This window comes from Dromaius novaehollandiae, chromosome 5, assembly GCF_036370855.1.
Source record: "Dromaius novaehollandiae isolate bDroNov1 chromosome 5, bDroNov1.hap1, whole genome shotgun sequence".
In the NCBI taxonomy this organism is placed as follows: Eukaryota; Metazoa; Chordata; class Aves; order Casuariiformes; family Dromaiidae; genus Dromaius; species Dromaius novaehollandiae.
The window spans coordinates 70,573,582-70,595,526 of NC_088102.1; the positions used below are offsets into that span (position 1 = coordinate 70,573,582).

At 61.6% G+C, this 21,945-nt stretch overlaps 1 protein-coding gene across 1 annotated transcript; it reads left to right on the forward strand.

Annotated features, from left to right (window-relative positions):
- Positions 1-448: 448 nt before the first annotated feature.
- Positions 449-21,801, forward strand: ZDHHC5 (zinc finger DHHC-type palmitoyltransferase 5). The gene is made up of 12 exons (XM_064513277.1): positions 449-721; positions 7,815-9,190; positions 15,272-15,393; positions 15,855-16,012; positions 16,153-16,325; positions 16,447-16,549; positions 17,097-17,188; positions 17,280-17,412; positions 17,838-17,961; positions 18,968-19,080; positions 19,252-20,141; positions 20,237-21,801. Exons 2-12 carry the CDS (start codon positions 9,087-9,089, stop codon positions 20,400-20,402), a joined length of 2,178 nt encoding a protein of 725 aa, XP_064369347.1. The 5' UTR covers positions 449-721; positions 7,815-9,086; the 3' UTR covers positions 20,403-21,801.
- Positions 21,802-21,945: the final 144 nt, after the last annotated feature.

Genomic DNA, 21,945 nt, shown 5'->3' on the forward strand with positions numbered 1-21,945 from the left:
GACCTGCACCCGTGCGGCCCGGTGCCTTCCATGACCCCCCCCGGGGCCGGCAGTGGGATGGGGGGTGGGGGAGACCCTGCAAGGGGGGTCCAGCCCCAGCCTTGGGGCACATGGGGCCCTTCCGGGGGCTGTGCCGTGGGGCGGGGGGCCCCACCGCTGGGGACGTGCACTTGTGGGGTGCGGCGCCTGCGATGCCCGAGGCCCCTGCGCTGCCCCATAGCCGGGGGGGGCGCTGGGGTCCGGCCCTGCCCCCCCCGCCCTGCCTCTCGGGCGGTGCCACGGGCCGCCGCAGTGGGGGGGATCGGCGGCACCAGCCCCTCCGGACGTGGTACGCTCCGCGCACGCGCACTTCGCCGCACCAGCGGGGCGGCCTCTGCGCCCGCCCACCACTGACGCATGCGCGTTCCCGCCCCGGGAGGCGGCCACGCCTCTCCCCGCGCGCGCATGCGCGCCTCGCCCTCCCCCCCGCGTCTTCCAGGCGGTTCCCCGCGGCGCGGCCAATGAGGTGTCTCGGGCGGGGGCGCGCGCCGGCGCTGGGGCGCGCGCCGCCGCCGGGGCCCGGTTTCCGGCCCGTGCGCAGGCGCGGCCGTGACGTCGTGCTCAGCCGCCGAGCGCGGCGACGGTTCGTGCCCGGGAGCGTTGGCCGCGCGCTCGCGGCCTCCCGCCCGCTCCGCCCCGGGCCGCGCCGCACCGCGCCGACCGCCCCGGGCCGCGCCGCGCGGTGAGTCACACGGGCCCCCGGGCCCGGCCGCCTCCCCCCGCCCGGGCCCTGCCCCGCGCCGCGCCGCGGCCCGCCGGGGCCCTTCCCTGCCCCGGGGGCTTTGTGCGCCCCGGCTCCCTCCGCGCTCCGCCGCGGTTTTCTCGCGAGCCCCGAACGGCCCGCGAACCACCCCCCCCCCCCCCCCGCCCGGCGGCGGGAGACCGCTGCCTTCCCCGCCCCGCGCCCCCCCCCCCCCCCCCCCGCCCCTCGCAGCAGGGCCCGGCCGTGCCCCGCGGAACCGGGCCCCTGCCCGGGGCACCCCCCCGTCCCCGGGGCTCCCCGGCCCTGGCTGCGCCCCTGCCGCGCCGCCCTGCCCTCCGCCGCCGCCGGGAGCCCTGCCCTGCCCTGCCCTGCCCGACGGCCGGGCGGTTATGCGGCACCTCCTTAGCAGGAACTCCGCTTCCTCCTGCTCCTGGCCAAGATGTCGCCTTCCTGCCGCGCCGAGAGGACGGGGGGGACGTGCGCGCACCTGGGCTGGGTTCGTCCCCCCGTTGCCTGTGTCGGGAGCTCGCCCCGCCACACACCGCGGTTGTCAGTCGCTTCCCTTTCGCGTCGCCGTCGCTCGCTTTTGCTTTTCCCTTTCTCGGTGTCCGTCGTAATTACAGCCCTCGCAGGAGGCAGCGTTATTCCCTGAATGACTCCTTCCTGGCTTAGCGGGCGGAACGGTTGCGTCCGAGTGAAAGTTTTCTGTTCCAGGCCCCGTTTGCTCTCCCGTACCTGGGACCGTCCTCGCTGCTGGCAGCCCTGGCACCTTTGGTAGAATCCCTGCGACTTTATTTTTTGAAAGCCCGCTGTCTGAACTGACGTGTTTTGATCCTCACGGTTTGCCGGTGACCAGAAGTTAAAACCTCGGGCTCTGTGTCCTGCTCCGAACGTTGCTGCCTTGTCTAAATCCGAGTTACTCCTCAAAACACGTTTCCACATTACGTTCTGTGGTTTTCAGTGGTGTAATAGGCTGTGCTGGCAGGTGTTCAGCCTGACCTTTACTCAGAAGTTTCAGATTATAAGCTTGAGATGTGTAAATTGCCAGTTATTGCCTCTGTTGCATCTCCCTTAGACGAGAGAGAAACCCCAGAGCTCCACCCTCCCGTTCATCTTGCTGATGCAGGAAAGAGGGACTCGTTTTGCCTTTATAGTGTTGCCTTACTGGTGGCTCCGTAGGAAGTGGCTTCCTCTAGGAGTTCTAGTTTTTGCTCCACCGTATATCCAAAATGTGGTGTTGAGGGAAACACGCTTTCTACCGGAGCTTTTCTGGGGTGTAAAATATGACTAGAGCCTTGTCTAGATCGAAACGAGGAGAGTTGATCTTGGATCAACTTAGCGGGCTTAATCTAATTATCACCTTCTCCGCCTGCAGTGGTGACAGCAATTGTTCTTTAGCAGGGGGCTTTAATTCCTGTTGGTTTCCGAGGCGCAAGGTAGCCTCGACCAGAGGCTGGCCGGTGCTATTTAAATGAAGCTGACTGGGCCTGACGGGAGACCTTTAACTCCTATTTTAGACGAGGCCTATTTTGGGAAGTTCACACCTCTAATGCTGTGCCCATTGTTTCGGTGGCTGGCGGTTGTTTCTGATAACACAACGGCAAGAGAGCTGGATTTGAGTCCTTGCTCGCTGTGATGCATTGGATGAGACATGGACGCGTTGAACGAGGCATCGCACTTCCCTGCTTTGTCTGTAAAATGGGGCTAATCCTGCGTAAATCACTGCAAGATGGACAGGGGAAAAAGAATGGGAGTGGTATAAGCCAGGCTGGGCGATGAGTACTGAGTGGATACCGGCCTTGTTAGCTGTCCTCTGGAATAAAATATTTATTTGTCCCTCTTTTGTTGTCTTACGCTCTAGAAGAAAATGGCACACCTAAATGCATAAAAGTGCAATAATGCAAAATTTAGACTATTTGCCCGAAAACACGAGGGAGGCCATGGAAACCTCGTTCTGAACAGGATTCCTAATTCCCCCACAGTGAAACTCATTTAATTCATTCTCCGTATGAATTAAACACAGGAAAACATTGCCAAATAGTCTCATTGATGCAGGGGCTCATATCTGTGTACAGTGGTGAGCGCAGGAGGGCCTGAGTTGTGCAGTCCAGCATTACCACGATACAGGCGATAAGAAAATCGTTGTGTATGGGGAGGCCGTGCAGCTTCACGTTGCTATGGGAATCTCAATGTTTACCTTTCCGTGTAGCATCCAGTTGTTTGACGTTGAACTCTTATCAGTGCAAGAGCGGCTTTGCTTTCTATTTTAATTTGCGGTGTGCACCTCGGTAATCGAAATCTGGTTCTGTTGTCCGCGTTGAAAAGATACTTTTCTTTGACTTCTTCTCGCTATCCAGGTTCTGTGATTGAAATTACCTTCTGTGGCAGAGGGGCCCTGGCTGGAACGTATTTCAGATCTCATCAGTGCCTCTCTTTGCTGGAAGACAGGGAAGGTCACGGAGATAAGTGGTGTATTCCTGCTGGTGGGCTGCAGAGTGAGGCGTTTGGTCTGGTTCAGCTGTGTTGCCGGTTCCTAGCTGGCAGGTTTAAGAACGCTCGTGCTCTCTCCGTCTCCCTCCCCTAATTCTGACAGTTCTTAAATCTCATCCGTAGATGAGAGCTGGTTGTGCAACTCTCTTTGGCTTTAGGGTAAATATCAATTGAGGAATCTGTGCCAAAAAGGGGGAGCCTGCGATCTTGGGCCGGCCGCCTCGCTTGGTTTTAGCAGTGGGAGATGGAGGCCACCAAAGCTCGGGCTGACAGAGAGCAACCAGCTCTGGAGCTGGCTTCCCTGAGCACCTCCTAGGTGTCGTTGATCAAAACACAGTGGGAGCAGGTAAAGCACATCCCGCCTTCGCGCGGTCCTGGATCTGCCCTGCTGGGGAGTTGCCTCACGCGGAAGGAGTTGTTTGCGTTCGACCCGTGCTGTGGGAACTCAGTTGGACTGGTTTGGAGTGGGCAGGTCGCTGCAGATGACAGTTGCGGCTGGTGAAGTGACGCCTGTTTGGGAGCCTGTAGCTGAGAGTGAACTCTCTCTTCTCCGTGGCGTTAGGCTCCTTTCCTCGGGCGGTAATGAAAGGCGGCGTGTTTAAGGGAAGCTCGTTACGTTGACGTGCGTGTTCCTTTCTTCCGGGGTAGGAGGACTTTGAGGAACTGTGGTGGCTATTGACAGTAATAGAAATAAGCAGGGGAATGTTGTGAGATGGTTACAGATGCTTCCCCTAACGCGGCGAAGGCGGGAAGAGTACGGCGAGGCACGTTTCTTGTCCTGTCAGTGCTTCAGAAAGGCTGAAGCACGCAGCAGCTCTACAGGCTACGTGTGGAGGGATTACTAGGGAAAGCCGTGAGGTGAGGAGACACGGGGCGTGAAGCAGGGTGAAGAGCGCAGGAGGAAGGAAGGAAGGAAAGTGCAGAGCTTCAAGAAGCAGGTGGTGGGAAAAGAGGAGATTAGAGACTCTACAGGGCCTTAACTGAAGAAAAGGAGATTCAGACTGAAAGAGAAATGGAAGGTGACAGCAGTTGCGCTTGAAATGTCCTGGGGGAGGAAACATGAAAATGATAAAGTGCCCAGCAATGGGCATATGAGAGAAGACAGAAGCAGCCCCCTCGTATTGGTAGAGGGGAGCCCGTGAGACTGGAAAAGAGGACGTGGACGCAGAGGGGGATTAGAGCAAACGGCGTGGTGGCGAGCCTGGAAAAAAGGGTTGCCTCTGGAAAACTGAAGTATCGGAAAAAGATCGGAGAGCAGATGAGACACTGTCAGGTGCTGAGGCTCGCTGTGGGACCGGAGAGCAGGAACGAGGGAGTGGCTGGTTTGGGAACTTTCTGTTCCTGCTGGCTGAATCCACGCGGGTGAGAGAAGCCCAGACTCGCGCTCTGAAGGTACTGAGAGAGAGGAGCAAGGAAAATACCCTGAAAAAGGGGTGCCAAGATGGGAAGAGCAGCCAGAAATGCCAACGGAGAAGGAAGAGGGAGCGAGCAGTGACGCACAAACCCAGGAGAGCTCGACTGGGAGGAGAAGGGAGTAGGGCTGAGCTGAGGGCAGGCCCAGAGAAGCGTGGCAAGGAGGAGTTGTTAGGCTGGAAGTGGCAGAGGGAGGAGGATCAGAGACAGGATCAGAGTGTTTGTACTCCTCAGGTAGGTGAGCTGAGGTCGGGAGTTTTTAGAGCAGGGAAGTCTGTGGCCTTCATGAGTAGGGACAAAGCAAGAGAGACAGCGGGTCTGGAAAGAAGGGAGAGGGAACGGAGGAGAGACCAAAGGCAGGCAGGCTGCAGTGCTGCAGAGAGGAAGCTAGGCGAGAAATCATGTATTTGGGAGAGTCAATGTGAACGTGGCCCAAATCACTAGAATTTGTTTGGAGCTGCGGGCGGGTTTTGTGTATAGCTCATGTTTCTCCTTGACGCCAGGTTAAACGACGAGGAGAGTCGGGTTTGAGCGAGCCTAAAAAGAAGGGAGAAGATACCTTGGTGATTGCACAGCAAGGACTCTAGCATGATGGTACAGCTGCAAAGAGCTTCGGTGGTCTGAATAACCCCAACCATCAGAGGATGGGCGCACCACGGGGCTCGGGGAGGGAGTCGTGGAGTCGTGTGGCGGCTTTGGGAGCTGGGCGTGATGAGCAAAGGGACCTTTCCTTGGTTTGTTGAGTTGTGGGTTTATCCTTGGGTGAAGGCAGCTAGGAGTCAGGGATTATATTGGTGTCACCTCTCACTGAGGTGTTGCTGCTGGGGGTTTTTTGCTTTGTTTTGGGTTTTTGGGGATTTCTTTTTTCCCCTCACGCTTACTGCTTCTTCAGGAAGACCGTCCCGTGAGCAGTTATCTTTAATCTTGCCCCTCTTCTGCATTGCCTGGCTGTCGTTTTCCCTACCGAGGTGAGCTTGCAAAGGCACACGGACCTCTGCAAATGCCAGAGCGTGCCGGATCACCCAGTGTGAAGACACTTAAGGTGCATGAAACGAAGTTAAGTGGGGGCTTGGGAACAGCGCAGGCAGACTTGAGCTGGACCTGAGTCACTCTGAGATAGGGCCTGGGGAAGGCAGCCTGGCTTGTAGGGGGAGGTGTTTTGGGGAAGCATCTGCCTTGATGAAGGAGAATATTAATTACGCTGTGTAAGGAAAGCTTTGGAAAAGGGAAAGACCTCCAGTGGGGAACTACTATAGGAAAAGCTGGAGTTTGCTGGCGTGTTTGAGTTTGAGGTGTGGCTTTGTTTTTATGGAGGCGCTTTTCAAAGGACTGGGATGTTCTGTTACTGTGGATGAGCGTGTTAGCAGCTCGCTTCTGCTAAAGTAATCAGCAGTGATGTCATCTTTCAACTTCAGAGTAACCTATTTGCTAGAATTACTCTCCATCTGCAATAGAGCAGCAGTCACTTCACATTAAAATTACTTTCTGATAGCGCAGGAGTGGTTATCTTTGGGAGGCGGTGGGCTTTTCCCCGAACACATTAAGGCCCCATCGCTTGTGTTATGGGTTGTCCCAGCCCAGAATTTTATCTGAGAGAAGCTGTGGGGCAGCTGCTTTCCAGGGCGCTCTGTGCCTGGCAGGGAAAATGACTGTTTTTGCTGGTTTTACTCTTAAACTTGCCACGCTCAAGGGCTGCCACCAGGTGAAACTGGAGCTTTCTGCCTGCAGATTCAGGAATATCAGTGCAGCGCTGTCACGTTATGCCGGGTTTCCTTTTGCTCACGAGGGCTCAAAACTTAGTTTTAAAAGTGCAGCTTGGTTTCTGCAAAGGCAGAGAGCTCCTCTGCAGTGGGAGAGGTTTCGTGATTAGTCAGCCCGAGTGACTGACGCCTTGTTTTGTGACTGAACTGATTTAATTGTAATATATTCTAGTCATTAAGTGCGTCTTTAATTTTGTGCTGCAGTCCTCTCAACCTTCGTGAATGTTGTAGTCGGCACTAAAATTTCCCTGTCCACCCCTAAGAAAAAGCTTTGAGGAGCAAAAGAGGACAGGACTGGAGTGAAAAAGCGAACAAGTTGTTGTGGCTCTGCGTTTGGATCCATAATGTAATAGAGGCTTCGTGATAAAACCGGGAGGCAGCGAGGTGGAGGACGTATGACAAATGAAGTTGGAGCCGAGGCGAAGTTGCTATAACAACAATAATCAATGAAATATAATCCGTGTCCAGCTTGTCCCTGAGCTGCCATGGGTTCACGGGCGCTTGGAGTTTGGGGCAGCTTGTTGCCTCCTGCCTGTTTTTTCCGAAAGGTTTGTTTTCCCCCATTTTTCTACGTGGATCTGACCCGCCCTCCTAAACCCTCATGATCAATCAAGGGTGACGTGTTCTCAAAGGTGTCGTAAACCAGGGCTGTTTAGTGCCACCTGAGCTCTCCTTTGTCCAGAGCTACGCGCACCTTCTCCAGGCGAGAGGCTGGTGTTTTCCGTGGGCCTTGCTTGTCTCGGACCCTCGAGGGGGAAGGGGACGAGATTCCTGTCCGCCTTTTCCTTCTTCAGCCTCCTCCCTCACGTTAAGTCTCTGATGAGCCCCTTCGCCTCGAGGGAGCAGGCGTCTCGTAGCATCAGGACTTGAGTTATAACCGTAGGAAGATACAAGAGCGTCGGACGAGAAGTCTTGGGGTCCCTGATCTTACTCCAGGCTCAGCACAGACTTCTTCCGTGGTCTTGGGCGGGTTATTTGGCTTGGTTCTCCCTGCGCTGAGCAGGGGATGACGCTCGCCAAGGGTGCTCAGCACCTTTCCCAGTGTGCGAGGAAGGAGAAAGGGCCTTGGGGATGGGAAGCGAGGTGGCACGCTGCAGCGGAGGATCCCGCAGCTAATGACAGCCTCCGCGGGGCCGTCGTTACCCCGGGCTTGGAGCTGCGAAAAGGGACGCTGATGCTGGGCCATACGCCTGGGGCTGCGGCATCGAGCTGCGGCGGAGCTGGGCTTGGAAATCGGCCTCGTTGGGCTCGCTAACGTGGTTCAAAATCTGCCAGGCTGCGTTTCCCCTCTTTAAATAAATGCGTGCTCGGTGTCCTGGGGAGCTCTGTGTTATTCTAGTAAGTAACATGGCTGTTTCTCTTCTCTTGCCTCCTTAATTTTAATTATTTTTGTTTTTTTTTTCTTCTAGGTGAGGTGCAGCCTTCCAGATGCCAGGTTTTAATGATTTTATCTAGATGTTTTTAAACCCAATGGATTAATGAGGAACAATTTTATTCCGGGGAGGGGAGGAAGAAATGGAGCACCTTGGAACAGACTGAGATCTCCCTGCACACCCCTCAGACCATGGACGAGACGGGCCTAGTTTTCACCATCGATTGTCTTCTGGGGTTGTAAAAGGGCTCCCTGAAAACTCTCCTCCGGATCCCCCACTTAACCCACCTTGTGCTTCTTGGAAATGGTTGCTGCAGGCGAGATTTGATGAAATTCACGTTGATTCACAACAGCCAAGTGAAAACTCAGCCCACGGAAAGGCCTGGAGGGTCAGGAGAAAGGAACAAGTAGGAAGAGGACGAAAACACACAAGCCACTGGACCTTCCCCTCCAGCCCCCCTTGCAAGGAAGGGATTTACAGCTCAACCTTGCACCAGCTGTTACTCGGCTTTAACAGTCAAGAGAGAAATAAATAAAATTAAACAGCCACCGCCAGCCAGCCAGTCCCAGATCCTGGTGAAATCAGGGAGAGTGTTTCTGTGCCTGCCTTCAGCGAGGGGGAGGAGGAGGAGGAGGCAGCAGAGCTTTGCAAGGAAGCTGGGCAGATTGCTTGCAAGACACCCCCCTCCTCCTGTGCAGCAAGCGGAGGGGACTGCTGGATATCGAAGGGCGGATTAAAAAGGAGAAGTGGCTTTTTGCAAGACGTCTACCGATATCTTGCTCGTTCCCAAGGTGCTTGCTGGGTGGGAAGGCGCACCCGGCTCCTCATCTCACAGTGCTGCAAGTTTTGCTTGTCACCTTCTCGTTGCCCTAGCCTAGAAACACTTGCCTTCTCTTTGACGTCTGGTTGCCACCGTAAGCTTCATGAGGACCTGCTCGCGGGCTGTTGCCTGACTGAGGGAAGCTCTTAGGAGCTCTCAGCATTCCTACCCCAACGGTTGTTTTAAATACAAATCCCGTTCTCCGTTCTGAGTTTTTAATGTTTTTAAATCTCCTTCCCAACGCCCTCAAGCGCTCGCGGGGCAGCGAATAGCGTGGATTCTCCCGGCTGCGCTCTTGGGCTTCTCGCTCCAGAGACCGTGGTGGACCTCTGCGGACTGTCTGCTCCGTTCAGCACTCGCTCGAGGAGTGATTTAGGAAGCTGGGCAGCGGTTACCCCCTTCCCTCTCCCCTCCCCTTTTCGTGTTTGTTCTGACTCCAGCTGGGCCTGGGCTATGCTGCAGGGCGGATCCCCCACCAGAGCTCCAACATGCCAGCAGCATCTGGAAAGAGGTTCAAACCCAGCAAATACGTCCCGGTCTCAGCCGCTGCCATCTTCCTAGTGGGAGCCACCACCCTCTTCTTTGCCTTCACGTGAGTCCCGGCTACTCCACCAAAGAACGGGGAGGGCGAAGCGGGGACCTCACCCCCTCGGTGCGGTGACTTGAGGGGACAGTCCATGCGGTCAAGGCTGGGGGGCAAGTAATTTGCTCGCTGGCAGTTCTGTCACAAGTCATCCAGGCTAGGAATTAGTGTGTGGCCGTTAGCATGTGACAAATCACGCGTGGAATTTTCTCCTTTGGGGCTAAGCCGAGTGGCTTGGTGGACCGGGGCAGGCTGCGTGTTATTTTTAACGTTTCCGCGCTGATTTGTGAGCCGCAGAGGCAAGTTGGAGGAGAAGCGCTCTGCCCCTCGCGTGGATCTTTCGCTGCGGTTCATCTCGGCCTCGTCCTTGTGCAATGCGAGAGGGAGAGGGCCCGGAGGAGCCGACCTGCCTGTGAGTCACCCGGGCCCCAGGCAGGCGCTTGAGCTCACTTCAAAGCAGCAGGGAGAAAATGGTGTTGGTGGCTGGAAAGGGCCGTGCCGTGCCGTAGGGATCTCCCTGGCCTAGACGAGGGGCAGGGCTGTTGCCGCTTCAGCTTCTTTTCCCTTCCAGTGTGGCAAGTAGCTCGTTAAGACTCATTTGGGACAGAGCTGAGCCGCTTCTGGTCTGGGGGAAGAAGGACTCGAGGAGGCGGCGTGCAGGAGCCGGTCGAGGTGCTGGCTGCGCTCCGTGCGGTCGCGGTGGCCCCCCTGCGCCGTGCGGTCGCTGCCGGGCCCTGCCGAATGTCACCCCGGGCAGGAATGCCGGAGCGCAGCAACTGGGCCCGGCTCCCGAATCCTGCCGAATAGCGACGCGCTGCCGGGGGGGAGATTTAAGAGGGGATGTGTGTTACGGGGGGGGACGGCGGTAGGAGAGGGAGGCGTTCCTCGGTTTTAATGCCGCTGGAGTGGTGACAACGTACAAAGGGTTTGAGAAGTGTCGGGATGGTGGTGCCAGCGCTGAGATGTGCTGGCCGCTGGCCCGGCCCGGGGAAGGCGGCGGTTGCCCGCGTCGCTGAAGCGGGGCGCCCGGCTCCGCAGCTCCCCCTGGCCGGCCAGCTGCCCTCGGCTCTGCTTTTCCTCTTGCGCCGTGCTCGCTCTGTCCTTATCCCGGCCGGAGCGTAGGCTTTCTCCAGCCCCGCGGAGCAGGGAGGTGCCTGCGGCGCCCAGCCTCGTCGGAGAGGGCGGTCAGGGTTCACCAAGGTACCGAAGGCGGCTGGTCCGAGGCCCCCGTGTCCTTTCGGAGCCTCTCCAGGGAGGTGGGAGATGAGGCCAACTCCCGTTCTCCTCCCTGCTTAAGCGACAGCTTCGCTTTCTCTTGACTGCGGGCTGCTCTCCGAGGGCCCTCGCCGGGCGGGGAGGCACGTTTCCTCGCGGGCCCCCGCTTCCTAAAGCGGCCCGCTCTGGCGGAGCACCTTCACCCGGCCGGAGCTTCCCCCGGGTGAGCTTTGGGTGCTCGAAGCTGCCTGCCGGAGCCGCGGGGATTAGCCGGTGCGGAGGCAGCTCCGGGGAGGAGGCCCTAACGCAGCAGCTGCTCCGCTCGCAAGCGGAGGGAGAGGGGCAGGAGGCTGCCGCTGCGCCGGGTGGAGCCGTCGGCGGCTGGAAGGTCACCGCGGCTTTAACGTGGGGCAGCAAGCGGGCAATAAAAAGGTAATTTGATGACCGGAGGCCAGAGCTGCTTTGATTTCCTCCTTGCAGTGACGGGAGGCAGCTGGCGGTGTCATTCAGGAGCCCGCGCGAGTCCCGGTGCCAAGACGCGGAGCGGTTATCGGACGGGCACCGCTGTCGGCTTTGAGGACTCGCAGGGCTGGAGGCTTTGCCGCTTCGGGCTGTCGAACGCTCGTAAAAAGTAACCGGCTCTGTGCCACCATTTTGGGACAGCTGAAGGCAAAGGGAAGGGGGTGGCGATGTCCCCGCGGCGCGGCCGTGCGTGACGCCCCATGCACGGGGTAGCCAGCGCGGCTCTGCTTTCCGTCGCGGTGGGAAAGGCAGGAGCAGCCCTACCCGCACAAAACCCATCTCTGGTGCCGCTGTTGTCGAGCCGGCGGTATCGAGTTGTGCGGCCGAGAGGAGCCGCTTATCGGCGAGGCGCGCGGTGCGACGCGCCGGTGTGATCAGACGCCCGTGCTGCTGAGCAGGTTTGTTCAGGATGGGAACACCTGGGCAGAGCCGCTTTAATTGTAGGTCACCGGGTGTTATTTAACCTCGTTTAAAACAAACTCCATCTCAAGCAGACCAGCAAAACACGGTGCGTTTTCGCACGGGCTGCTTGGGGAGGGGAGAGGGGGATTTGCATTACTGCCTGGCCTTAAAATTCTCTTGGGGCCTTTTGTTTTTTTGTGTGTATCTACTGGAGCAGGAATGGAAGGAACATATAAAGCTACAGATGAGTTTTGCCTCTTGCTTGAGACCCGGAGAGCTGATCCCCCGTGAATCGTTGTGCCCCTCTTCCCCGCCTCGCGTTTTCCAGAGGCGACGGTGCAGCGAAGCGGCTGCGAGCTCGACGCCTCTCCGTAGCCCGTCGGCTCACGTGAAAGCGAGCCCGGTCCCCTCCGAAAGCACTCGCAGTGCCTGGCGTGTTCGCTGAGGGTTACGTTGTTGGCGCTGGGCCCGAAGCATGTACTTGGGGAAGGTAAACGCATGTCGTTAGGCTGGGGCAAAGTGGAGGACTCGGTGATGCCTCCCTTCGTCGCCAGGCTGAGGTTAGCTTGGGTGTGTTATACCCGTGCGCGCTCTCGATGGACTCCGCAGTGGTACGTCTCTTCCCGAGGTATTATTTCTAGTGCATCAGCTGGGCGCCTTCCTTTTGGTCCATCCAGCCTGGCCTAGGATTTACACCCCTGGGCCAAGAGCGCTGTTTAATTGATTAACTTAATTAGGAGACGCTGCGACACACGTGGCAGCTGAAGTGAGCTAAGGCTGGTTTTACTGAGCGAAGCGTTGGGTTGAGTGAGAAGGCAGGAGAGGGGGATGTTCCCCGTTCACTCTCTGGAAGGAAGGATGAGTCTCCAATTTGTTAGTGGCTTGAACCCGTACTGTTTTAAGCCTGGAAATCTCCTTTTGGGTCCGTTTGTCCATTCCTCCATCTCCTTCCTCGTGAATTGGGCTCTCCTTCGTGTTTGTCCCAAGACTCTTGCTCTCCCCAGTGCCGCGTAGATCTTGCCATCTGACAGCAAAGCGAAGCGTCTTCCAGGGCATCCCGAGATGTTGTGAGCTCCTGGTGCTGCGCTTTATTCGGGAAGGTGGTGGGTGGCACGTGGGCTCCTCTGGACTCCTCCTAGCTGTCCTCGCGGGTGGGAAGGCTCAGGGAGATGTGCTTCTCCCTCCAGGGCTCTGTTTGGGAAAGGAGCTTCCACCTCTTCCAGAGCTGGTGGAAGGGAGAGAAAAGGCAGGCAGGAGGAGAGGGACACCAGGGTAGGATTTGCCAGTCCCCGGCATCGGTGCTGGCTCTGGCGCTTGGTCCCCGTTGGACCCGAACTGGTGGCCCTGTCACGGCGAGCAGGGCTTGCCTGCAGCAAGGCCGTCGAGAGGGCTGGAGAGGCCACGAGTCCACCCCGTCTGCTGAGGGTCAGGACGGTGAGCGTGTCCCTGGCACGGCGCCCGCTCCCAGTCACTCGCCGTGGCAGGTCGGAGTCCAGCGGTGCGGGCAGGGCGGGGAAGGTGTCCTTGGGGCCGGCTTTCTTCCCAGAGCGGGCAGCGGGGGTGAACTGGCCCTGGGCAGGGGCAAGAGGGGCTGGAGGTGGCTCTGGCCCGCCGTTGGGGGGGAAAGACGTTCAGTAACCCAGGCTGGAGAGGAACGGCCTTCTCCCGGTACGACTAGTGGCAAAACCCCGCTGTCTCGGCTCAAGAAGTGACTCAGTTTGCCCGGCAGGCCGGGACTGCTGAGCTTCCACGATTCCTCTTATGTGCTGCCAGGGACAAGTCCCGACGGCTCTTCCAGAAACGGGTGCGTTTGGCATCCCGATTTGGAGCGCGCTCTTGATGGGCGCTCCAGGACCTGCGTGGCCACGACGGCGAGCAGCCTTCCTCCTTCTCCCCTAGCTTGGGGAGGAGGAGGAGGAGGAGGCCACGCTCCCCAGCTAGTCCTCGGTGTTGAGGCAGGACATGCAGCTCCGCGCCGCCCGCGTTGCTTGGGGCTGCGGGCGCGAATGCCGGTGGCCGCTTGGCTCGAGCGATGTGTGAGGCCTCTAAGGCGAGAGGATTCCCGCTTCCCGGGAGAGGGTTTGGTGCCTCGTGCGGAGCCCGGAGCTGGGTGCCTGCGCCGGCGTAGCAGCAAGGACAGCAGCCCGGCGCTCTCCGGGGAGGCCGTTGTGCTCGTGGGACGGGGTATGGCCTGGCCCCGTTCCCGAAATCCCCGCCTGGGCCGCCTTTGCATCCCCGGCCTGTTGTTCAGGGTATAAAGTTCACCCCGCGCAGAAGGGCCGCTGGCAGCTCGCCCGGCCGGTTGCAAGCATCCAGCACAAGCCCTGATAAGGACAGGGGTGTCAGCCGGCCCCGCGGCGCTGCACCGGCTTCTCCAAGCAACTCCCCCTTCCGACGGCTGAAGTTCAGCGTCCCGTCGCGACTGCGCGGTCCGCCTGGCAGGTTTGCTCCCCGCGTAACCGCGGCCCTGCCTCGGGGCTCGCGTCCGCTCGAGGCGGAGGCTCCGTTCGGAGGCAGCCGCGAGGAGCGAGGCCTTCGCAGCTCAACGCGCGGCCCCTCGGAGCAGGGCTGTTCTCAAGCAGGGGGGCTGTGCTGCCTCGATGTCCTCAGCAAGCGGTGAAGAGGAGAAGACCTGTCTGTCGTTGGTCTCTCTCAAAGATGTGGCTGCTTCTGAGGTGTCCAAGTCTCCTAGGGGAAGCGTTAGTCTTCTCCCCAAGCCTGGGAGATGGGTGGCCACTGTTCTCCCCCAAAATGGGATCTGTGCTGCTTCCTGGTGGGAGAGGCTCGGTGTGCAGAGGGAGATGATGGGAAGGTCGTCTTCTCCCGTGGAAGACCAAGTCCTTCCCTCTCCGCCGCAGAGCGTTTCCTCTGCCCCGGCCTTTGCGGCCGCCCCGTCCTGCTCTCCTGCCTGGCCAGGCGCCGTCTTTCGAGGAGCTGGGCCGCGTGGCTGGCTCAGCCTTGCTTTTGGCACTTCCCTTGTGCAGCGAGGTGGCTGGAGCGGTGACGGATTGGGCCGCGTTGCGCTTTCCTAGAGAGAGGAGCTCCTCGCTCTGGGCTCTCGGCAGGTTTCCCCAGGCCCCTCTTCGTCCGGCAGCCTCCCCTGCGCCCCTCTGACCTCCGCAGCTCAGCGGAGAGCGGCGCCTCGGAGACCCCCGTCCGGTCGAGGTGCTCCCGAGGCCGAGCGAAGCGCTGCCGGGGGCAGCGAACGAATTGGGGATGCTGGCTGCCCTGGGCAGCCCTCGCCGGCCGGCGTGACCCTCGGTGCGGGGGGGGGAGGCCGAAGCCGGCCCCTCTCTTCCTCGCTGAGTCACAGCGGAGGAGGGGACGGGGCCGCCGCAGGCCCCTTCGCCGCTACCCGCTCGGGGGCCGCGGGGGGATTACGGCGCTGGCGCCATATGTCGCCCTCCCCACGGAGCCCCACGCTCTGCCCCCTCTCCGCCCGGCGGCGGGGGGAAGAGCGGGACAGATGCTGCCCTAGATCTGCGGGATTAAACTCCCGGCAGCAAAGCAGATTAGGGTATTACGCTGGCGCCTTGGAGGGGGAAGCCCGCTGTCTCCGGCCCGCATCCTGCCGGGGCAGGGCGCGAGGGGGGTGCTTTGCCTCGCCGGCCTGCCCGCGCCTGGCCCCGTGGCCGCCCTGCCACCCCCGGCAGAGCGGGGGGCCAGCCCGGTGTCGGGGGCCCCGGCGTGCCGCAAACCGGGCGTAACCCAGGCGCGCTGGGAGTTTTCCTTTCATCTCCGCGCGGCTGCCGCGGTGCCGGGCGCTGGGAGAGCGGACGGGGCGCGGGGTTCGGAGAGGGGTGGTGGACACCCCCTCGCTCGCTCCGGGGGCACCGTCTGAGCTCCGGGGCATGCTGGGAGGCAACGCGGGGGCCGGCGGGGCTCGCTGGGCGCGAGCCGCAGGGAGAGCGAGGCTTGGGGACGTCACCAGCTCGGCGTTTGTGTCGGCAGGTGCCCGGGGCTCAGCCTGTACGTCTCCCCAGTCATTCCCATCTACAATGCCGTTGTCTTCCTCTTCGTGCTGGCCAACTTCAGCATGGCCACCTTCATGGACCCCGGCATATTCCCACGAGGTGAGTCTTGCTCAGCTGGCGAGGCGTCTAGGGCAGAGCTAGCTCCTTCCGTTGCATGAAGAGCACGGACCCTAGCGTGGCCTGATCCCGAAGGGCTTGGGGACAACCCGCCTTGCCCTGCCCCGCTGGGGTCGGACTCTGACACACGCTACGGGAAAGGTTGGTTGGACCAGCATCCAGCCTTTTGGATCAGGTGGCAAAAATAGCGTAAACCCTGGTGTCCCGTAAGGCTACCTAGGGCTCAGGTGGGTGTTGTGGTGGGGAACAGCGCCTGGGAGAATCCCCCCTCATCCGCCTGTAGTCAGCGGTCCCTGGCTTGTCCCCGTGCCCGGTATGTGCCTGGGATGGTGGCAGAGGAGAGCGTCGCTGGCGATCTCCAGCTCAGGAGGGCAGGGGGCTGGTTGGCATTTGGTGTCACCTTCCCCCGCGCCCTGACGCGTTGCTGGCGCTTCCCCCGGCAGCCGAGGAGGATGAGGACAAGGAGGACGACTTCCGAGCTCCGCTTTACAAGACGGTGGAGATCAAGGGCATCCAGGTGCGCATGAAATGGTGCGCGACCTGCCGCTTCTACCGGCCGCCGCGCTGCTCCCACTGCAGCGTCTGCGACAACTGCGTGGAGGTGAGGAACCGCCGCGGGCCGGGTCTCCGCTCACCCCCGAGGCTGCGTGAAGCTTAACCGCTAGCCGCGACGTAGGTAGCGCAGGGAGGGAAGAAGCCGCCGCGGCCAAGCCCCTCACTGTGTCTTCTCCCCCCCGACAGGAGTTTGATCATCACTGCCCCTGGGTGAACAACTGCATCGGGCGACGCAACTACCGTTACTTCTTCCTCTTCCTGCTGTCGCTCACCACGCACATCATGGGCGTCTTTGGCTTCGGCCTGCTCTACGTCCTCTACCAGGTGGAGGAGCTCTCCGGAGTCCGCATGGCAGTCACGTATCCTCTCGTGCTCGGCGGGGCTGCGGGAGGGGGTCCGAAGCGGGGAGGAGATTGGCGGGACTGGGGATGGCGCGCTGCGGAGCAGAGCTGCGGCCTTTCCTTAGCTGCCCGCTGGCAGCATGGCTGTGATGTGCGTGGCCGGCTTGTTCTTCATTCCCGTCGCTGGCCTTACGGGTTTCCACGTGGTGCTTGTGGCGAGGGGCCGCACTACCAACGAACAGGTACGTGTGCTGGGGCCACGTGGGGCTGCTTAGCCCGTGTTTGGCGCGGGCCTTCCTCCGTCTTCAGCGCTTGCAGGAGCACACCTGGATCCGGTGTCTGGTTTGGGGCTTCCCGGTACAGGACACCTGGAAAGACTGGATGGAGTCCTGCGAAGCCTCCTGAGATGGTTGGGGGCTGAAGCGCTGCTGGGGAGAGGCCGAGAGCCGAGTTTGCGCAGCCTGGAGAAGAGAATGCAGAGGGGGATCTTGCCACCGCCATCCTCTATGGGGCGGGTGGTTGTAGAGAAGATGGAGCCGGGCTCTTCTCAGAAGTGGCAGGAGCAATAGGCACAATTTGTAAACGAGAGAACTTGCTATTAGACATTAGGAAGATCTTTTTCCCTTCAGGAGTAGCCAAAGAGTCTCCATCCTTGGAGATGCTCATTACTCAGCTGGACAAAGCTGAGCTACCTGGTCTGACCGGCCTTGCTTTGGGTGGGAGCTTGGCCCAGAGGCTTCTCAAGGTCCCTTCCACCCCCCCAACCGTGCGACATTCCCCCTCCCCTAGGTGACGGGCAAGTTCCGCGGTGGCGTCAACCCCTTCACCAACGGCTGCTGCAAGAACGTCAGCCGGGTCCTCTGCAGCTCCCCGGCCCCCAGGTAAGCAGAGGCCCCGTAACCTCCGGGCAGAGCCTCGCGCCGGGCTCCAGGCCTTGACGTTCCTCCCTGCCCTCTCCCCGGCTTTCCCTAGGTACCTTGGGCGCCCGAAGGCCGAGCAGACGGTGCTGGTGAGACCTCCCTTCTTGCGGCCCGAGGTGTCAGATGGCCAGATTGCCGTCAAGATCGTGGACAATGGTATCCAGACCGAGCTGAAGAGGACAAAGGTGAGGAAGGTGGGGATCGGCGCTCCCCCCGTGGAGCCCGGGGGCGCGAGCCTGCACCCGTGAGTAAAGAACCGAGTGAGCCTTGTGGTGCTCCCCGTCCCCCCCTCCGTGTCGTCCCGCTCTGTGTGTCCCCGGGCGGACGGAAGCCGTGTCCCCGCCGTGCGGCGGTGACCGCGTGAGGCTCTGCACCCTCCGTCGCCCTTCCCCGTCCCGTCCTCCCCGCCTCGCAGCGTTGTTTGGAGGTCCCCCGGCCTCAGCACTTCCCGGCGCCTGCGACACGCGCCGCCTTCCAGCGCCCAGTAGGTCGGACGGCCCCGGAGGCAGCGAGAAGCCACGTAACGCCACGGCCCGCCGAGGGGAGGGCCGAGGCAGCGGCGGCCCGCGCCTCTCCCCGCTGATCCTCCCTCTGCGCTTTGTCTCTGCAGTCCAAAGGAAGCCTGGAGGTGACGGAGAGCCAGTCCGCTGACGCCGAACCGCCACCCCCACCTAAGCCAGACCTCAGCCGCTACACGGGCCTGAGGACACACTTAACCCTGGCCACCACCGAGGGTAAGGAGGGCACGCAGGGTCCCGGGCAGCCGCTGGGAGGGAGCCCAGGGCTGTGCCAGGCAGACAGGAGCCAGGGCCGTCGGCCGAGCGGGCTGCCGGGCAGACCCGAAGCACATCAGCGCCGCTGCGTCACGGGGCAGGACGTGCCTGCGTCTCTGGGCTGGCCCTGCGCTTGGAGGAGGCCGTGGGATGCTTGCAGCAGCCTCTGCTCCGCCGGAGAGGAGTAGGAGGCCGAGCCGAGACCGGCTGCGCTCCTCGGTCGCTTCTCAGCGGCGCGGGGCTTGTCTGGAGTCACCGTGAGCTGCGGTGGCCTGCGACGGGCAGGCTCGCGGGCTGTCGTGCCATAGGCCCTCTCAGAGCACGGCCCGAGCGAAGGAGGCGGAGGAAGGGGAGGCCTGGCTTGGTGGCAGCGAGCGCATTTCTCGAAGCCCACGCGACTTGCTTTCCCCGCTTCCCCGGGCGCCGGCAAAATGGTGCTCGGAGATGTCTCCGCGGGATGCGAAGGGCAGAGCTCGGAAGCGGCCGCTCCCCGCAGTAGGTCGGGGAGGCCTGCGGCTCTCCGCGTCCCTGGGGCTCGGCACGGCCTGGCCCTGGCTCCCTGGAGGACGCCTGCGACGTTTGCGTCGGCGAGACGGACCGGCCGGCCCGTCCGTGGGCTGCCAGGGCAGGCCGCTGCCCGGCTCTTCCTCTGACACCTCTGTGCGGTGCAGAGGGGTCAGGACCTGTGGGGGGGGGGGAGGAGAAATGGGCCCACACAGGGACGGAGAAGTGCTCGCCTGAAACACGCTGCCGTGGGGACACGTTTCCTCCCGCCGCTGCCATCCCGCCCCGTTTCATCCGTCCCCGGTGCGCCTCTCCTCGAGCCCAGCCCTCCGCCCCCGTGCTGTGTGTGCACCCCCAGGCTCGGAGCCGGTTCTTGTGGGGGGCGGCACCGCGGAGCCTCACGCCCTCGGCGGCACCGGGGGCCACGTGTGTGAGTGTCTCTTTTCCCCCCTCCCGCCTGCAGACAGCAGCTTGCTAGGCAAGGACAGCCCTCCGACTCCCACCATGTACAAGTACCGCCCCGGCTACAGCAGCAGCAGCAGCTCGGCCGCCTTGCCTCACTCCACCAGCGCCAAGGTACCGCTGCGCCGGGGGGCTGGACCCACGCGGGGGGCTGGACCCACGCGGGGGGTGGGCTGGGCTCTGCGCCGCGTCGGGGGGTGCTGCTCGGGGCGTTTGGGGGGGCACCGAGAGCGTGGCGGGGCGCCTGCGTTCCCGCGAGTGACGGTGTCGCCTGCCTGCCCTCAGCTGAGCCGCGTGAACAGCCTGAAGGAGCCCAACTCCATCTGCGAGAGCAGCCGCAAGCCCAGCTACCGCTCGGAGCCGAGCCTGGAGCCCGAGAGCTTCCGCTCGCCCACCTTCGGCAAGAGCTTTCACTTCGACCCGCTGTCCAGCGGCTCCCGCTCCTCCAGCCTCAAATCGGCGCAGGGCACGGGCTTCGAGATGGGCCACCTGCAGTCCATCCGCTCCGAGGGCACCACCTCCACCTCCTACAAGAGCCTGGTGAACCAGACGCGCAACGGGAGCCTGTCGTACGACAGCCTGCTCACGCCCTCCGACAGCCCCGACTTTGAGTCGGTGCAGGCCGGCCCGGAGCCCGAGGCGCCCGTGGGTTACACCTCGCCCTTCCTCTCGGCCCGCATCGCCCAGCAGCGAGAGACCGACCTGCACGGCCGCTTCGCCGGCGCCGTCTCCCCCAAGCACGCGCCGCCCCGCGAGCCCTCGCCCGTGCGCTATGACAATCTCTCCCGCCACATCGTGGCCTCCATCCAGGAGCGGGAGAAGCTGCTGCAGCAGCCGCCCGCCCCGGGCTCGCCGGGCCGGGAGGACGACGCGGGGCTGGCGGACTCGGGCATCCAGTCGACGCCGGGCTCCAGCAACGCCCCCCGCACCAGCTCCTCCTCGGACGATTCGAAGCGCTCGCCCCTGGGCAAGAACCCGCTCACCCGCCCGGCCCCCCCCCGCTTCGGCAAGCCCGAGCCCCCCCACGCGCTGCGGGCGCGCTCCCTGGGCTCCCCCGAGCAGCCCGCCGCCCCCCACCTGGGCAAATCCGTGTCTTACAGCAGCCAAAAACCAGCGTCTCAGGCCGGCGTCCCCGAGACGGAGGAGGTGGCCTTGCAGCCCTTGCTGGCACCAAAGTAAGTACCGCCGCGAGGGCCGAGCCGCGAGGGCGCCCGCGCTCGCCGGCCGCCTCCGCGCCCTTCCTCACGCCCCCGTGTGCTTCCTTTGCCAGGGACGAGGTGCAGCTGCGAACGGCCTACAGCAAGTCCAACGGGCAGCCCAAGAGCCTGGGCCCGGCCGCCCCCAGCCCGGGGCCGGTGCCCCTGAGCAGCCCGACCCGCGGAGGAGTCAAGAAGGTCTCCGGCGTGGGGGGGACCACGTACGAGATCTCCGTATGAGGGGGCAGAGCCGCTCTCCCCGCTCGCCGCCTCCCCGGCTGCCACCCGAAGGGCCCCGGCGGGCGCCGGAGGGGGAGTTTCGCAGCCGGGCCCCCCCCGGCTCCCGCATGCATGGACGCTTTTTCGACTCCGACCGACCTGGGGAGGGGGGTAAAAAAGGGGGAGGCGGGCAAGGGGGGACAGGCCACAAGCCCCGGAGCTTTTTCTTTCGACGCCCTTCCCTGGGACTTGGGGGCTGCGACACACACCCGAGCCGGGGGGGCCGCTCGTCCTCCGCCCCACCGAGAGACTGCAGCCTCGCGGCGGCCCCCCCGGCGAGGCGGGGACGCGGCCTCGCGTCCTGGCGCCGTCTCGCCCGGGCCAGCCACTCGTGGGCCTTGTGCAATCAATCGCTCGCCTAGCGTGGTAGGAACGGATTGTTTTTAAACCAGAATACTTTTTTTTATTATTATTGTTACGGATTCTATTTTTTTTCTCTTTCTGAGTTACCAGGTGTGTGTATATATAAATATCTATATATATAAATATAAATATTAAAAAAAAAAAAAAGAAGAAATTATATATCTTACCCAGGGAGAGGAGGAAACTACCCGTTCCCCCTTCTCCTCCTGGGCCCCAGGTTGAAGAAGGGACGCGGGGCCGGGGCGGACGCCTCGAGCTGTGGCTCGGCACTGGGTGTCGCATCCCCCGGCGCCCGAGGAGGGGGCGAGGGGAGGGACGCGGGAGGGCAGGCCCTAGCGCGGGGGGCTGCGAGGGGCCCCAGGGCCAAGCGCTGTTCGAGGCCGAGGTGCTTTTCGCCAAGGGCTCTCCTCCCTGCTTTTCTTTCCGTTTTAAGCCTCCAGGGCTTGGGTTCCTCTCCCAGGGCAGCTCTGGCCTGCGGAGGAAGAAGGGGCAAGTGCTGAGGGGCTGCTCCTGCCCCGCGTTGCCTCTCCGAAGCAAAGGCCGGGCTGGCGCGGAGGCTGGGGGCCCTGCACAGAAACACTCTCCAGCCTTTCCCCACTCATGATTTTAGCTGTTCTTTTTTTAAAAAATGTTTCCCCAGGGGTCTTTTTGGTTGTTTTCTTTCCGATGGATCCGTTACGGTTGTCTCGCTGTCAGGCGGTTGTTTTTAATTTCCGTTAGGGAAAGAGGAAGGCTAGAGGGGCAGATCCCCCTAAAGCAATATTTTCTCATCACATGCCAAAAAAATGCAGCCGAGGAGCCCAGTGCTTCCCCCTCACATATGACCCCCCCTCCCCGTGCAGCCCAAGCCGTGCAGGTCCAGTGAAACTTCAGGCACTACTTGACTCTTTCTCTATGGCAATATGTCTCCTGTGGCCTCTGCCGAGCCATGCCATTGGTTTTTTTTTTTATTATTAGCCATTTTAAAATGAGGAATAAAAGGATATTTAATGAGCCATCCCAGCAGGCATGCGTGTGCTTTGTTTAGCGTCCAGGGATGGAGGGATCCCCCCCTGCCACGGGCGCCCGTCTTCCAGGGGCTCCCCTTTCCCTCCCACCTCGCAAGGGGGAGCGAGAACGGGGCTGCAGCCCAGTGCCTCCG

What these genes read in the sequence shown, in the direction of transcription:
- ZDHHC5 (XM_064513277.1), top strand. Translation starts at nt 9,087, where the DNA reads ATGCCAGCAGCATCTGGAAAGAGGTTCAAACCCAGCAAATACGTCCCG. An exon ending in CCCCGGCATATTCCCACGAG is followed by an intron (nt 15,394 to 15,854) that starts GTGAGTCTTGCT and finishes TTCCCCCGGCAG; the next exon opens with CCGAGGAGGATGAGGACAAG. An exon ending in GCCGCACTACCAACGAACAG is followed by an intron (nt 16,550 to 17,096) that starts GTACGTGTGCTG and finishes CCCCTCCCCTAG; the next exon opens with GTGACGGGCAAGTTCCGCGG.